Source organism: Palaemon carinicauda, chromosome 1, assembly GCF_036898095.1.
Source record: "Palaemon carinicauda isolate YSFRI2023 chromosome 1, ASM3689809v2, whole genome shotgun sequence".
NCBI lineage: Eukaryota > Metazoa > Arthropoda > Malacostraca > Decapoda > Palaemonidae > Palaemon > Palaemon carinicauda.
The window spans coordinates 15591474-15609808 of record NC_090725.1 but is presented as its reverse complement, the minus strand read 5'-3'; the positions used below and the strand labels follow the sequence as shown (position 1 = coordinate 15609808).

Genomic DNA, 18335 nt, shown 5'->3' with positions numbered 1-18335 from the left:
AGTTCTGAGGGCTGAATGGGCTGGAGTATTGTCATGGTGGAAAAACCAATCGCCACTCCTCCACATTTCATTCAGCTCTCTGAACTCGTGAGTTTTTGGCTAAACAATCGATCACTGTTCTTCCCCAACGCCCCTACTCACCTGACCTCGCTCCCTGTGATTTTTTTCTTGTTCCCAAACTCAAAAGACTCCTGGAAGGAAGAAAATTTGAAACGATTCCCGAGATTAAAGCAAATGCAACAAAGGAGCTGAAGGACATTACAAAAGAAGCATACCAGGAATGTTTCAACAAGTGGAAACACAGAATAAGTACGTGCATTGAAAAGGAAAGTATTTTGAAGGGGACCCAACTTGTAACTTCTAAATAAAGTACTTTTTGCTTTATGACGTCAGTCCGCGTATTTTTTTAACAGCCCTCGTACATGAGCAGCTGTTTGGGTTAATGAAAGGAAAGAGCACAGTGGATGTTATTTTATAGTAAGATAGGTCCAAGAAAAGTATTTAGAAGAAAGTAGTTAAATTTGGTTTTATGAATCTTGAAAAAGCATATGACTGGTTACCGAGAAGGTTAGTCTATTGGTGTTTAAGAAAGAGGTGTACTGGAGAAGTTGGTAAAGTTAGTATGATTTATGAGGCGGTAAGAACCTCTGTAAAGACAAAATATGGGGAGGAAGAGTTATTCCCAGTGGGGGTTGACCTCCATTAGGGATCAGCTCCAAGTCCATTCTTGTTCCTGTTCATTATAGACACTTTGACATCAGAATTAAGGAACATCGAAAAATTATAGGAACTAATGTTTGGGACGATTCAGCGATTATAACAAAATAAGAGGAAGAACTGCAAGAAATATTTTTAGTATGAAAAAGATTACTAAAAAGACAGAGCTAGAGGACATGAAGAAGTCAACATTAAGTGGAAGATGGTACAGTGCTAAAACAGAACAATGAGTTTAAATACTTGAGATAAATAATAACAGAGGAGGGAGGTACTGAGAAAGCAACGAGAGACAGAGTGAAAGAAGCATGGTATAAATGGAAAAAAATAGTTGGGAGTGTTTTAGCCAAGAAAATGCCATTAAAGCTCAAAATGAAGGTTTATAAGACTGTTATCAGGCGCGTGCTATTATATGGGTCAGAAACTTGAGGAGGAAATAGGAGAGACTGTTGGAAAGAATCGAGATGAGGATGGTGAGATGGATTACTGGAAGGTCACTACTGGAAAGGAAGGAGAGTAAAGATATAAGAAGAATGTGTGGGGAATGTAATGTACAAGAGAAGGCTAAGAAAGCTCGCCTTGGATACTAAGACCATCTAATAAGAAGAGAGGAAGTCGAACTAAAAAAAGAGGGCTAAGCATATGGATGTGGTGAGGAAAGATATGGGTAAGGTGAGACTGGGGAAAGAAGATGCAAGGAATAGAAATAGATGGAAAAAGTGGATCAATGAGGTCGAAAGATGTAGACACATATAAACAAATAGATTATTACTAGAGGTATAAAGTACTTGTTTAGTAAAGATTAGTAATATTCCTTGAAACTCAGAGGGCTCTTACAAAGAGTTTTGTCGTTAATAAGAGAAGAAAATTAGGCAAAATCCAGTCAAAGAAGTTGGACAGTCGGGTGGAGAGAGGCAAGAGAGATAAAGTTAAAAGTGTAAGGCTTAACACGATACAGAGCAGACAGATGGGATGCTACAAAGGACCTACTGTATAGTACCATCTACAGTGGTCATTGTTGGACGGAAGTGTTTTTACTTAATATTTTTTTCGCGAGGTGGTCGTGTATATCGTGGGGACTTGCTCAAGTAACATAGAACTTAAATCTCGTATGCATCAAGTTATTCAGGGTAAAATTGCAGTAAAGAGAATAGTAGCGTTGTGCTTAGAATTAGAACATACAGCATAAAAATTGTTAGCACTTAAAAACTTCCTAATCTATATCAATTCTCCTCAACGGTTTCTGCTTGACCGTATCATTGTCAACTTCAAGGCTATTGAGGTAATACTTGAAAAGTATTGTTTTACATTTGCCTTCCATTTGAAAATTTACACCAATTTTTTCTTACTTTGCAAGCTAGGTCTATTTGAATAATGTACTACATAATCTGAAACTGAAAGGATTTACTCGAGTTCTTGTAAACCGAGCAACATTTACGATAGCAGATGTTTAACAATGATAAATTTGCTAGTTCGTTTTCATGCGTATTAAAGTGTGCAGACTGATATTCTGAAAAGCTTCAGATGTTCTTGGACGGAAGGAAATTGGAGACAATGTGTAAGCTAATGATGTAAACCAATCTGGCAGAGAGAACTCGAACTTATATTCAGAATATTTGTTTTTATATAGTGAAATGAGTGCAGACACTAATGAATATTTTTCTTATCTTGGATGATTGAAAATTAATGTTGAATGCAGAACTATCGGTTGGGAATTACAAGTGCAAATATAAAGATGGATGTACATACACCAATTAGTGCATTAGCTATTGTGATAAATTTCTGTTTTATTTATATTGGGAGTTTAATTTGTCAGTGTAATAAAGAATCCCATACTGAGTGAAAAACGGTATCGTGGTATTATGGCACCTTATATTTTTATATTTTGGATTGTGGTGTCAGTCGGTAGATACATATAAGATTTAGTATTTATATTAGCATTGATTTAATTGATAAGGAGTATTGTATATAATAAATAGCGTAACTGATTTAGATAGGTATCAAGTCAAGTAATTAGAATTATTAAGATTGATATTAAGAGTAAAATTTTTATTGTATGAAAGTGAATGTCTGTGATATGTACAGAAAAGAAATAAAAGATAATTTGATTCTGGCTCCCATAGACTCAATACCCCTACACAATATAAATGCTAAAATTAATCTCTAAAAATTCCGTGGGAGAATAATGCCTCACTAATAGTGACGTTAAGACAATAGTGATCAAAATAATCAGAAAAAATATTTACGCCTTGTGCAGGTGCTAAGACATAAAATGCCACACTGTACTCACATTCAGCTGCGCTTCCATATCGCTATGGTTTGATTGTAATTTGGTCTCTCTGTCCATATATTCAGACAAGCTAGATTTAGCAGCCTCTAGAGCCAAGAAAAGTTTATTCTTCTCCTGAATAAGGGTGACGTTAGCCGTCTCTAGTTCCATGCGCTGTTTAATCTCCCTTTCGTAATTCTCTTGGGCCTTCGTTGCCTTGGCCTCAAGGTCGCGAATTTCGTCCTCGACCCGTGTGACGTTGAGCAAGGGCCTGACCCTCTGCCAGAGCCGATGCCAGGACCAATTGCGCATTTCTAGGTACTTCCTCAGATTACGCTGTGCAATCGTCAAAGCAATTCGCTGCTCCTGTAGCTTCTTGAAGGCTCTTCGGCTGAGGTACCCTCTGATCCAAGACTGGATCCAAGTCATGATTTTGGCAAGTCGGTTGTCTCTGATTTCCTCTAGGTTACCCAACACACCTGCCCGGAAGAACACCTAGTGGGGGGAAAAATAGTTAATATTACGAGTTGTGGTCGGTGACGAATTAACGTTGGTGTTTCTATATGTTTTCTTTGATACTTTCACTCTGCGAAATACGAATTATGTTCCTGTGATAATAAAAATACCTTCCTGTAAATAAATTTACAAGAAATAGCCTACATTTTTTTTTTTACATATCAAAACCTTATTACGATTTGTTTCTCTTATTTAAAGTAGGTTAGCCTATTCATGATATGAAAAAAAAAATATATGGTGGGACTGTGAACAATAAATGCATATGGTAAATGTTCATTGATATATGCATACCTAATCGTTCTCCTACTTGTGGGTACTAACATCAATGAAAGTTCATTAGCATCACATAATTTGGAAGTTCAGTCAAACTTTGTTTCATTAAGGATGTAAATAGAGGGTCAATCTAATTCCTAAATGGTTTAAGTAGGGAAGGGAGGAAGAAAGCTGAACCTATCCGGTCAGCTTTTACGATTAAGATAAAATTTTGGGCATTTTTTAAAACCGAAGAATAACCATTTTCACTGTCATGGACGTGTGGTTTAAGAATTCAACAAAAATCATAAAATAATAAAAAAAAAACTTTGAATGTAGAAATGATTGAGTTGGTAGTATCTGAAACAAAGGTGTTCTTAATAGGGACAAAATTTTGAGAAATAGTTTGTTTGGTTATTACTCAACGAAAAATCATGGTTAGTAAAATTAATAACAAATATACGAGAAAAAATAAATCTATAATAACATAAATCTTTCTATTGAAGTTGATCGGCTGATACAAAAATACCTATGAGGAAAATGAGATTAGTAATTCATTAAGGTACATCAGTAATTCAATTAGATGCTGCTAATAAACATTACCATTACATAAAGGGAAAACATAAAACCGACCAAGGAAGAGCGTATTAGTTCCTAAGAGGGTACTCAAAACCGTTACACGCTAACTCAGGGTGACAATCTTCAGAAACGAGAAAATTTTAGAACCTTTGTGTGACCGCAGCGGTAGAGCTCCTCATCCAGGCCAGCTTTTTCAAAGCAAGCTTTGGCGGCTTTCTTATCGTCTTCGATCTCCGAGACCTCCTTCGAGGCCAAAATCTTGTAGCTATGAGAAAAAGAGGGAAGAAAATCCTACAGTAACGACACTACTGTATAGTGGGTGTTACCATTTAAGACTCGACAAACTAAGGAATTCTTGATGAGGCTCAAGGTTTCAATCCGATCTCCTTGTCTTGATGGCCTTCGCAAACAAATACCAAGGTTCCCAACAGCCATTCCTAAAAATTCTTGTTTATTTTTCTCCGTATTTAGTAGAATTTTCCTTAATTTTTAGATATTTTCTTTATGGTTATAGTCTTGAGATTAAAAAAAATCTTACCAGCAGATCCCTATCCCAATATAAGATAATGAATGAATGATTATAAGTTACCTTGCATATAGAATGATATACCTGTTATATTCTACTTTCTAATATCAGTAACATTTTAATTTATGAACCAGTGAACTTTATGTTAAGAATTACAGGTAAGAGCTAATCTAAAGATATAAAAGTGATTAGTCATTTCCTTACAGATTCTTCCATTGGTACTTAAAGCCAGCAAGTAATTGTCCTCATTTTGAATTTTGATTAGCTTCAGTTGAAATATTCAATATATATATATATATATATATATATATATATATATATATATATATATGTGTGTGTGTGTGTGTGTGTGTGTGTGTGTGTGTGCGTGTGTCATCATCATCATCACCCATTGCTAAAACACTGCAGGACGAAGGCTTCAGACATGTTCTTCCACACGCGTCTGTTCATGGCCTTTCTATGCCTGTTTATACCAGCAAATTTTCTTAGCTTGTAAATCCATCGTCTCTTCTTGCTTTTCCTGCTTCGTTTGCAATCCGTAGGGACCTATGCTGTTATTATTCTTGTCCATCTATTATCTGTCATTCTTATTATATGTCCTGGTCATGTCCATTTCTTTTTCTTACATGTTATAATATCATCCACTTTGATTTGCTCTAGTATCTTTTCTTTTTCTATTCCCATCATCATTCTTTCCATAGGTCTTTGAGTTGTAACTCTCTTAAGTTCTAAGGCTTTAGTAAAGCTTCAAGTTTTTTATGCAAAAGGTAATACTGGTAGGACCATCTTATCAAATACTCTCTTTTACGATTATTGCATTTCACAATCTCATTTTGTTTACCAAAACTTCTCCATCCTATGCTTATCTTTTTTTTTTATTTCGGTCCCATATCCTGGGGAAACACTTACTGTTTGTTTTAAGTAAGTATATTTATTAATAATCCATTATTTGCTGTATCTGCATTTTCATTGAACATTATCTTAGTTTTACTCATTCTCATTTTCAGTTCTACATTTTAGCTTTCTTTATTAAAACCTTTTATCACCTTTAGCAATTCGCCCAATGATTCACTAAATTGAACTACTGTATGTCATCTGCAAATCTTAAGTTGTTAATCTAGGCATGATGTGAATAATTTAGGAGAGATGGGGTCTCCTTGTCTAACTTCTTTCTCAAATGGAATTTTCTCACTATCTTTATGTAGTTTTAGAACGATTGTACTGTACTTCCCATATAGATAACTTCAAACGTTCTAACATAAGATTCATCTACATGTTTTTTAAGGGCTTTCATTACTGTTGACGTTTTGACAAAATCGAAAGCATTCTCCCAACCTATAAATGCCATACATAATGGTTTATCATACTCATTTGATTTTTTCCATTGGCTAGTTAATTACATGGGTATGGTCAGCTGTTGAATAGCCGCTTTTAAAGCCTGCCTGCTTTCTTGGTTGATTAAAGTTAAGCTGTCTTTCTATTCGGCCTAATATGATCTTTGTAAATATTTCATATATTACTTATAGTACTTACTGGGTGGTAATTTTCAGGTCTTCTGTCTCCCTTTTTTGTGAATTAGTAAAATGATAAAGTGTTTCCGAGCTGTAGGTATAGAGCATTCCTGCAGACATTTTGTGTAAAATTCAAATAATTTTACTGCTACGAAATCTCCTCCATCTACTATTAAATCAATTGTTAAGCAATCTTCTATCTTCTCCTGGTACTTTGTCTCTTTTCATGCCTTTTATTGCTTTCGTTACTTCTACTGCTACTTTTGGTACTGGCTAAGGTGTTTCATTATTTCTTTTGGCAAAGTTATTTCTTATATAGCTATTGTATAGCAATTTTTATCAGTCAATCCCTTTTGTTTACATTTCCATTTTCCTTTTTTAAAGCAAATGTCTGTTGGTTTCCTATTCTAGGTCTTTTTATCATCAATTTGATGCTTCTTCCTTTCTTTAATGTTTGCTCAATTTTGGTCTGACTGTTTTTATAAATGTCTTGGGTTTTTAGTTTATTTGTTTTGTTTTGTTCACCTATTTCTACTTCATCTCTCTTGCCTTTTACCCTTATTTCCAACCTTAACTTCATTAGGTTTTTGGTATTTCCTGGTAGTTTTCCTTGAACTTGTTTATGAACTCTTCCACTTATCTCTTAAGCTGATTCCAATGCAAATTTTGATAAGTCACTGTTCATTTTTTCTTCATTTGCTTTCATTTCATCATGTAGCTGGGAGTGCTAACTTGTATTACAAATTAATCTCATCAGATTTTTCTCTTATTACAGGAGTGTTCATTTCTTTTTAGAATTTGTTTATCTCTTTCTTTCCCTAGATCTAGACAAATTTTCCTTCTCACCATTCTATTGTCACTTGACTCTAAGTTGTTTAACAATGTTATATATACATACATACATACATACATACATATATATATATATATATATATATATATATATAATTATATATACATATATATATATATATATATATATATATATATACATATATATATATACTGTATATATATATATATATATATATATATATATATATATATATATATATACTGTATATATACAGTATATATATACTGTATATATATATATATATATATATATATATATATATATAATTATATATATACTGTATATATATAGTATATATATACTGTATATATATATATATATATATATATATATATATATACTGTATATATATATATATACTGTATATATATATATATACTGTATATATATATATATATATATATATATATATATATATACTGTATATATATATATATATATATATATATATATATATACATATATTTATTAAATGGTAAAGAATTGTAGTATCAACTATCTTAGGACAACACTTCTCTAGTCTTCTGCATCTTGTACCTTTTTTATTCGTCAGAGATGGAATTTTGAAGGAGAAGAGGAAATTTGGTACTGTGCTGCTCCATTTATTCAATTCTTACCGACATCTGTTTCAACCAATAACTATTGACATTCGTCAGGGCATATTTACATAGAAACGAGGAGAAGACTTTGAGGCACTTCTCTCTCATAAAAGAATATTAAAATAAATCTGAGCACTTCAAAATACAAAACCTATGTATATGATAATTTGAAGATATTTCCCACAAAACTCATGAAAATGCTACTAAAAACATTTAGATCCCTAATACAACTTCAGTACTCCAACTGGAGCTTTAAAGACCATTTTCAGGGAAAAATCCTTACTATATTCCCAACAGTCTCCCACAACACCATTGCTCAAGGTTTCAAGACATGTTTTGGAGGTATGATGCACAATGTCCACCTACTGGAGGGGAAGACATAGTCTGAGGAAACTTGAATGTTCAAAACAAAGTGCTGCATCCTGATGGACACTAATTCAGCAATCGTCAGCCTCCCATAGTCATCCTCCTCACGAACAACTTCTTTGTCTCTGATAAGATAATTTAATGGAGATTTTTTGTCATGTGCATTAACATAATGATGATGTATGGCCCCATTATTGCTCTGAGATTGAAGTCATTTCCTGATTGTTGTCATTGTGTGACAAATGTAGCATATTCTAAGAAGCTTAGACTCCTCTTCTGTACATCTGAATTTGTAAACTATATTGGACTTAGACCCATGGGTTCTCTTGAGGTTTGACTATTTATCATCACAAGATGCCTCCAGAAAACTTAATGAGTCTAAGATCAATGTATTTTACAAATTCAGATGTTCCAAAGGAGAGTGTAAGCCCTCAACATATGCTACATCAGCCACATGACAATAATAACTAGGAGAGACTTCAAGCTCTCTACAATAATGGAGCCTTATATCAGATTTCTGTTGATGTATAATGACAAAAAAAACTCCTTGAAATTATCTTATTAGGGACTCAGAAGTTGTTCACGAGGAGGATTGCTATAGCAGTGTCCATCAGGATGCAGTAACCTGTTTTGAGCATTCAAGTTTCCTCAAACCAATGTCTTCACCTCCAACAGTTGGACTTAGTGCACCATACCTCCGAAACATGCCTTAAAGCCTTGAACTATGGTGTTGTGGGACTGTGATGGGTATACAGATTTTCTCCGGCACAAGGTCTCTGGAACTCCGGTTGAAGTTTTGAAACTGTATTATGGATCCAAATCAGTAATGCCATTTTGTGGCTTTTTGTCTCAAAACGTAGTCAAGTGGCGATATCTGGCATCTATCTATAGTCACGCAGACTATGACTGCATTTCTTTGTGAAGAAAAAAAAAAACATACTTGTAAAATTGTTTTAAATTTTGGCAATTAAGCTTTGATGATTAAACCAAAATGACCATAAATAGAATAAATATATATAATGATTTGTTATGTAATACTTGAATAATATATCAACATTTAGAATCGAATCTCCTTTTTCTGCTAAGAGTCAACTCTCAAGGAAATAATACGTCGCTTGAAAACAACAAAATGCTTGGGAAATTTCTATGCAGCTACAATGGCAACACTGCATTTACCCACGCTGCATATGGTCGAGGCGGCAACGCTAATCCACGCGTCTTCAGTAACATTTTCATGAGTATTAGTGGGAAATATCTTTAGATTTTCATATTTATTATTCTTATAGGAATTCCCATGTATCTAGATTTATTTCAATTTTCTTTTGTATGAATGTACTGAATACAGATAAGGATTTATATACAAATATGCTCTGACGAAAGCCATTACAGTGGTTATTGGCTGAAACAGCTGTCAGCAAGAATTTAACAAATAAAGCAGCACAGTAAAACAAATTCAGTATTTTCCATCAAAATTCTATCCCAGACGAAAAGAATGGATACAGAAAACTAGAATTTTTTGTCTTAAAATGGTTGATGTCACATGTTTTTTAGCGTTTAATAATATATATATATATATATATATATATATATATATATAGAGAGAGAGAGAGAGAGAGAGAGAGAGAGAGAGAGAGAGAGAGAGAGAGAGAGAGAGAGATAGGTTTTGTATATATATATATATATATATATATATATATATATATATATATATATATATAGATAGATAGATAGATAAATAGATAAATAGATAACTATATATATGAGAGAGAGAGAGAGAGAGAGAGAGATCGGTTATATATATATATATATATATATATATATATATATATATATGTGTGTGTGTGTGTGTATGTAGATAGATGTATAGATAGATAAATAGATAGATAATAGATAACTATATATATGCGCGCGCGCGTGAGAGAGAGAGAGAGAGAGAGAGAGAGAGAGAGAGAGAGAGAGAGCTGGGGTAACGTATCAATAATCTTTAACTAACCGATGCTTGAAATCCTGGTAGAGCATCCTGTTTGGGAATCCCTTCCGACAAATGCGGATTCCCTCGAGCACTCCGTTGCAGGTCAATTGGTGCATGATCAAGGCCGGATCGGTGACACCTGCAGAGAAAAGAGAGAAGGATTTAAAAATAACTTTGGCTATTGCGATAACACTTTTTACCTTGCTGTGGCCTGACTGGTAACGTCTCTGCCTGGTGTTTTCCAGTCGGGGTTCGAGTCCCGCTCAGACTCGTTAGTGCCATTAGTATCTGCAACCTTACCATTCTTGTGAGCTAAGGTTGGGGGGTGCTTATTGCGATAACACTTTTTTCTTGCTGTGGCCTGATTGGTAACGTCTCTGCCTGGTGTTTCCCAGTCGGGGGTTCGAGTCCCGCTCAGACTCGTTAGTGCCATTAGTGTCTGCAACCTTACCATTCTTGTGAGCTAAGGTTGGGGGGTGCTTATTGCGATAACACTTTTTTTTCTTGCTGTGGCCTGACTGGTAACGTCTCTGCTTGGTGTTTCCCAGTCAGGGGTTCGAGTCCCGCTCAGACTCGTTAGTGCCATTAGTGTCTGCAACCTTACCATTCTTGTGAGCTAAGGTTAGGGGGGTTTGGGGGAGCCTATAGGTCTATCTGCTGAGTCATCAGCAGCCACTGCCTGGCCCTCCCTGGTCCTAGCTTGGGTGGAGAGGAGGCTTGGGCGCTGATCATATAATATATGGTCAGTCTCTAGGGCATTGCCCTGATTGCTAGGGCAATGTCACTGTCCCTTGCCTCTGCCATTCATGAGCGACCTTTAAAACCTTTAAACCTTTAAGCTTGGCTGTTCTTTAAATCAAAGAGATGAATTAATGAAATAATTTGAATGGCAACACAAGAACACAGTAATAACAGAACTGACTTCATTTAAGACTTTGGCGAGCTCTTAGAATGCTGTACCTTGAACACAAAATATTGATATGGTGGGAACTTAATGCAAATAATGTTTTTTTCAAAGGATGTGTGTAACTCTCTAAAAATAGAAAATAAAAAATAAAAGGGGCGAGAGAGAGGATATATTATTACTTATAATATTTAGCTTAAACAACTGCCTAAATGGACAAACAGGCAGTGCTGAAGAGTAAACAGAAAAATAAAATATAACGAAATTGAACGAAAGCAAAATTACAATTGATAATAGGTGAAAATAACAAAATCTTCGTAAAACCAAATAATGATGATTACAAATCACACGCCCGGAAAAAGTACCACACCATTCTTGATATGTATATTTAAGTCCAATAAAGAAATAAAATTATCAATTTCCTATTCTTATTGGTTCTGATGACTTTAAATTTATATATAATAAAAAAGACCAAAGTGAAAAGCCAAATTTTTAAAATAACATTTGTCTTTCTTGATACATGATCCAAGTTTTGAAGAAGAAAATTAATTGATGAAAAAGATATAGCTTTTATCTGTTAGAGTATTTCCTACTTCAGTAAAGGGCAACTTTGTTGTCTCATGAATATAAAAAAACACATTAAAACTAAAAAAGTAATAAATCCTAAATTGAACTATTGAACCCGAATACTGTCAAAGGCTTTTTATGGCTATAAGTGACTTATCAACGTGATGCAACGTCATGAAAAAAAAGGCAGCACAGCTTGTACGAACCTGGTGACTTTGTTTCATTAGGTACAACACATCTGATGAAATGTGGCTGCGTGGCATTCAGTGTTCTCATAAGGTTGGCTAGTTGCTCCTGAAACAAAGGAAAATATATTGCGTTGATAAACTTTCAAAAAGTCCCATATGTTAAGTACACTATGAACACTTTCCTACGGTTTGAGGAACCGGGAAACCTACTAAAGTTTAAAAAAAAACTGATGAGTCATGAAATGAAAAAAGAAAAAAAAAAGTTTTACTTCTCTATTGCACAAATTAGTGAACCAAAAGAGTTATTAATATTATTTGAATTTGAGGTTTATTAACATGAGGCAACGATAAATCAAAATGAGCTAAAAAATAATTTTCCACGTGAGACAAGTCCTATAAAACAGCTGGTATTATTTCCTATAACTGTTGATGAACACAATACTAGAAAAATGTTGTGTTTATTATATTTAAAATGAAACATGCTTTGCTAAAGATAGAAGAGTATATTTGAACCAGCAGTGTTAAGATATGTAGAAAAATTAGCGTATCAAGGACAAAAATTACGTCCTGAAAAAGAAAAATCTAAAATTAAGAATGACAAATTTGTCCGAAAGTCTTGTCATTCAAAAATAAAAGGAGAAAGAACAGTAGAAACATGTGCTTCTTTCACCTTGTTGCTTTCCTATGCTGACTTCTAAACTTTGTACTACTTTCAAAATTAAATTCTTTCTATTTTAAATGCTTCTACACGGACTAGGTTTCGCAGCCAAGCCTCTGAAGCAAATCAAAATTGACTGACTGTGTCATTTTGTTCTTTAAATTTCTATTTATTCAGTAATGTTTGATCCGATGTTTCTGTTATTTTAATTTCCTTTATTCCTTTATATTCAATTGCTCATTCAAATTCGATTGTGCTTTCACTCATTTCTTTTTTCATCTATCTATTCATTTACAGTTTTTTTTTTTTTTTTTTTTTTGGTTTTATTTTGATATTTTAAAAACTTGCATTGTATGGACTAGAGCTGGAGCTGAGAAGACTATTCAGCACCCAGGTGCAACTTGGGGAAAATTCCATGTGAGCTAAGGATGGGATGTTTGGGGAAAATTCCTTGTGAGCTAAGGATGGGACGTTTGGGGAAAATTCCTTGTGAGCTAAGGATGGGACGTTTGGGAAAAATTCCTTGTGAGCTAAGGATGGGACGTTTGGGGAAAATTCCTTGTGAGCTAAGGATGGGACGTTTGGGGAAAATTCCTTGTGAGCTAAGGATGGGACGTTTGGGGAAAATTCCTTGTGAGCTAAGGATGGGACGTTTGGGGAAAATTCCTTGTGAGCTAAGGATGGGACGTTTGGGGAAAATTCCTTGTGAGCTAAGGATGGGACGTTTGGGGAAAATTCCTTGTGAGCTAAGGATGGGACGTTTGGGGAAAATTCCTTGTGAGCTAAGGATGGGACGTTTGGGGAAACTATAGTTCTACCTGCTGAATCATCAGCAGCCATTAGCTGGCCCTTTCTGATCCTAGCTTGGGTGGAGAGAGTAAGAGCTTAGGCGCTGGTCATGTGTATATATGGTTAGTCTCTAGTGCCTTGTCCTGCTGGCTAGAACATTGTCCAGCTAGCTAGGGAAGAATCACTGTCCCTTCCCTCTGCCATTTATGAATTGCCTTTAAACCTCTAAACTTACAGCATTTGAATGGACCGCTCATACGATTCCAGCTAGAGGCCGATTATTAACTACTAAGATCATTCGGTGATACTTACTGTACTGTACAGCACAGTACGTTGTTCATGTACCCGAACGATGGAAACCGAGATTAACTTCATTTACTTACCCTATATCCTGCAGAAACCGTGGTGAAACCACCTGCCTTCTTGGAACGCAGACCTGTTTGCAACGATAAACAAGAATTACTATTTAGTCTTTGCCATTTGATTATCATTCAAAGGATTCACTTATCTTAATATCTTTATTTCTCTCCTGGTATTAGGACTCTCATTCTTAAATGTCTGAACATACAATTGAGGAGGTATTGGAGATAAGGTGATATTTTAAACTCGTGACGATTATCATTACTAAGGTACGCAGAAATAAAATACACAAGTAGCTAAATTCCAACTATCTATTCTCCTCATTATTCTTATACAAATGTCAATGGGGCAGATGAGAAATTGACCACTGAATGTCCTTATCTATCCCAAACACGAAAAAAAAAAAGATATTTTGTATGTTACTCTGTATTGCAAGACCACAAATAATCCATATGGCATAAGACTTTTTAAGGAAAAGTGTCTTGTGTTTAAAAAGTAAAAATGAAAAGTAAAAACATGATGACAAAGGTAACTAGCCATATAAAAAAAGATTAAAAATCAATATCATTGAACGTATCCTCTTACATTCTTTAATGAAAGAGTACACGGGAAAAAGATTGTTTTGTATGCAAGTTGAAGGCGTATTCATTATATATATATATATATATATATATATATATATATATATATATATATATATATATATATATATATATATATATATACAGTATATATGTATGTACTGTATACACTTACTTTTCCCTCCTGCTGAATCTCCATTACCCGACTGTCCTGGGTGATCAGCAAAGATGGACACAACGAGTTCATTGGCAGCCTTCTTGATCTGCTCGACCACCGTCTCGTTGAGAGGATCCTTGTTTTTCTCGAGCCATCCCGTCAGGTTATAGTTGACTGTGCCTGCGTAGTGGACGATAGCGAAGTGGGAATCGGCCTGGCCAGGTTTGGGAGTCTTGGGCTTGATGAATATTGGAGACTTGCCCAAGTGGTTCACGTTCAGTTTCTCGCCGAAGGTTTTATCAGTGGCCTTCGGGAACATAGACTCCTCTTCCAGGATGGACAGGATGCCTAGTTTCTGGGGTTTTAAAGAGAAGGCGAAAAATCGAATTTTGGAAGGTTTGGTTGGTAGGCTTTACTATTTGTGGTCATTGTAATGGATCTGTTAGAGGTGATAGGATTAGACCGAAGCCATAAGTACAATGAACTTAGTTTATATCGCGTCGTTTTACCAGCCTCTTTAATTCACAATGGGAAAAATAGAAATATGAGTTAGGAATTAACTTACCTTTTCAAAGAGGTCAATACACGGTTGTAGATCCATTCCGAAGTCTACAAAGGTCCAGTCAATTCCTTCTCTCTTGTACTCCTCTTGTTCCAGGACAAACATGTGATGGTTGAAGAACTGCTGTAGTTTCTCATTGCAGAAGTTGATGCAAATCTGCTCAAAACCATTGAACTGACGGGGGAAAATGCGCAGTTTAGAATATAAGAATTGTAAGAAAAGAACAACTCCAAATTTCCGCAAATTAATCAATAGAAAATATAATACGAGTTTAAAAAAAAAAAGATAGACAAAATAATTGTAAATTAAAAGTTATTTCGGGGCATCTGCAGCAATCTTTTTTTAAGCTGTTTTCCAAACATGCCAGAAGAAAACTTGTTCGAACAAAGTTGATTTTTCGAACTTGATATCATACGCATATTTCGGGTTACTATTCATGTAACGAAGTCTAAATGAAGCTTGTACTGGAACAAGTTTACTATGTAATGGCTTATATCTTACAGGTGATGAGGCTTCTTTGAAATATAATGTGGAAACAATAATTAAAATCATTAAAAGACCGTAAACAATAATCGTAAATTGAAGAGTGTTTTATTGCATATTCAGTTAGTGTGAACCAAAATCATGAGAATAACAGAACAAATTGCAAGCACCTGAGTTTGATAGTTTATTTATATTGAATAATTTAATGGTATAGAAGGATAGATTAAAAGTACATATATCGCACGACACCCACTGCGCAGAGGCTCAAACAAAGCGAAAATTGGAGATGTTCAAGTAGAAATCATACCCGTATACATTACCAAAAAAAAAGAAAACAAAAAGATACAAAACGCTAATCTAATGGGTCAAACGATGGTTAGTAGTAGGTATCCTCCAACCATAACTATGGAAATAAGATTCAACGGCAAGGGTAGTGAAATTTGCGAATCCTTTGAAATGGATGATGTAGAAAAATATTACAAGGTGACAAGTCAATCTTTAATTTCTTTAGCCGAAGTTTATTTGTTTTCACCAAGAACTTCAGGGAATAATCCTTATAGTTTCACGATCAATGTATTTCTATAAATATTATTCAGTTATGAAAATTAATCTAATATCCATATAACTGGTGTCATTTCTTCTACTCTCTTTCAGCCTCGTTCCCTTTCTCATCCAATTCCTTATCTGTTAAATGAAATGGGGACATCATAGCTGTTCATAAATAAAATCTGCTTTCTAAATTTAGTAACCAGTAAATTCACACTAAATGATTTGACAGCCAGTGATAATAATAAAATTTATGAAATTTGGACCATATGGTCCGATGTAGGAATTGGGAAGAATGGGGCTACAAATGCTATTCTAAAATTAAGATTGGCAACCTCCCACATGTACATTTTATATATATATATATATATATATATATATATATATATATATATATATATATATATGTATATATATATATATACATATATATAATTTACTGCTTTACTTGCTGCCACTTTGCGTTTTATCAAAACTGTATCTATTACTCAAGGACCAACAGACCTCACAGCTGATGCACTTACTTTGGAGACTTGAAGCAAGTAAAGTAAGGGTGGGAGTTAAACCCCCAATGAAGGTGAGAATACTCATTCTATTAACAAGAAGAAATATCACTAAAATCAATGAAGGTTTAAACCGGGGTAATCCAGAGTATGATGATATCTGGAAGAATACAGTCATGGAACCATAGTAGAGTACCTGAAAATTCCTGATCTGTATGAAGTGTATGCAGAATGCCTTGGTCAAACCGCTTTTATGACTTAGAAAAATATTAACTTTGATACTCACGTCAAATATTTCGAAACCAGCAATATCCAACACGCCTATGAACATGGTCTTCTTCTTGCCAGTCTCGAGTGTGATGTTGCACTTGTTTACGAGCCACTTGAACAGTCTGTCGAAGAAGGCTTTCGCCAGAGCACCGACAGAGGAGTTACACTGGTTAATATTCATCCCTTTCGACACAAATTCTGTGCCCACTTTTATCTTGGGTTTACACAGGTTCCTGTACAGCTCCTCTCCGTCGATGCCCAGAAGCTTACCGACAGTTTCACCTGCCTGCAATAAATACAGTTGAAAATTTAACAACTGAAGCTCCATAGCAGCCCATGGGAGGTTTATTAATTTATACAATAAATTAAACCATTTATATGAATTGTTTGAAAATTTTCCATTTTCATGTTCAATTTCCGCATGATCTAAAGAAAAAAGGAGCATTGACCTAACAGTTATTTCAGGCTCTCTATGTACAACTCTTTTTATTAGAAAGTATCGCCATCTAAGAAATTTTATCATTTGTCTGTAGGTATGCTTTAGATGCTAAAATAGTCCCCTTATTCAATTGAACTAGTATAGATAATTGAACAAGTATAGAAGTTTGGAAAGCTTCTTTATCTCCTAATGTTGAATTTTTTCAAGCAACAGATCTAAACCAATAGTTGATATATGAGTATAAACAACATTACGTATCTATAAAAATAATGAAATCTTAGTTTTCGTCCAGTTTCTGTAGTACATGTCTTCGATTATCTTAATCATTTTAGGCCTTTCTATAGCTTTTTTATCTTATTACACAAACACACACACACGCGCTTATCTACAATATATATATATATATATATATATATATATATATATATATATATATATATATATATATATATACTGCAGGCTAATCAAAAGTTTCTTACATCTAGTCCATTGGGTTCAGCTTGCTCTTCGCGACCCCTTTGCTTAAATTTCATGTTACCGAGGTGCATGACAGATGCTGTGATCCTATATACATCATCTTTCTCCTGCTGCGAGAATCCTAAGACGTCGAAAGCATCCTGAAAAAAAAAACAAGAATCAATAAAGGGGAGAGAGAGAGAGAGAGAGAGAGAGAGAGAGAGAGAGAGAGAGAGAGAGAGAGAGAGAGAGAGAGAGAGAGAGAGAGAGAGAAAATGTCGGGTGGGTGAGGATAATCACTATGTAAATTCAAAACAACAATGGTGTGCAATTCTTATCACATATGACCAATAGAATATATACATACATATACCAAAGGCACTTCCCCCAATTTTTGGGGGTAGCCGACCTCAACAAATGAAACAAAACAAAAAAGGGGACCTCTACTCTCTACGTTCCTCCAGCCTAACCATGGACTCAACCGAGTTCAGCTGGTATTGCTAGGGTGCCACAGCCCAACCTCCCACATTATCCACCACAGATGAAGCTTCATAATGCTGAATCCCCTAATGCTGTTACCAATAGAATAGGAAGCACAAAAACTTACGTCGCAAAACTGCATGTCTTCAGCATCGTCGATTGAAGGGACAGTGACTTTGCCCTGGGATACGTAGTGGTAGTCGAAAATGTCTTCGCCGAGACAGCATAAAGC

The 18335-nt window shown here is 34.8% G+C and overlaps 1 protein-coding gene across 1 annotated transcript in view; it reads right to left on the bottom strand.

The window, feature by feature from the left end:
• The window catches only part of LOC137647086 (myosin heavy chain, muscle-like), a 44761-nt gene that overhangs the window by 12401 nt on the left and 14025 nt on the right, over positions 1-18335 (bottom strand). Inside the window, exons 7-16 of the mRNA XM_068380308.1 lie at positions 18231-18334; positions 17647-17784; positions 16745-17014; positions 14930-15100; positions 14383-14719; positions 13650-13702; positions 11838-11925; positions 10182-10299; positions 4478-4595; positions 3005-3478 (exon numbers count right to left, since the gene is read on the bottom strand). Of these exons, the coding sequence (XP_068236409.1) occupies positions 3005-3478; positions 4478-4595; positions 10182-10299; positions 11838-11925; positions 13650-13702; positions 14383-14719; positions 14930-15100; positions 16745-17014; positions 17647-17784; positions 18231-18334 (1871 nt within the window). The remainder of the gene's footprint in view (positions 1-3004; positions 3479-4477; positions 4596-10181; positions 10300-11837; positions 11926-13649; positions 13703-14382; positions 14720-14929; positions 15101-16744; positions 17015-17646; positions 17785-18230; position 18335) is intronic.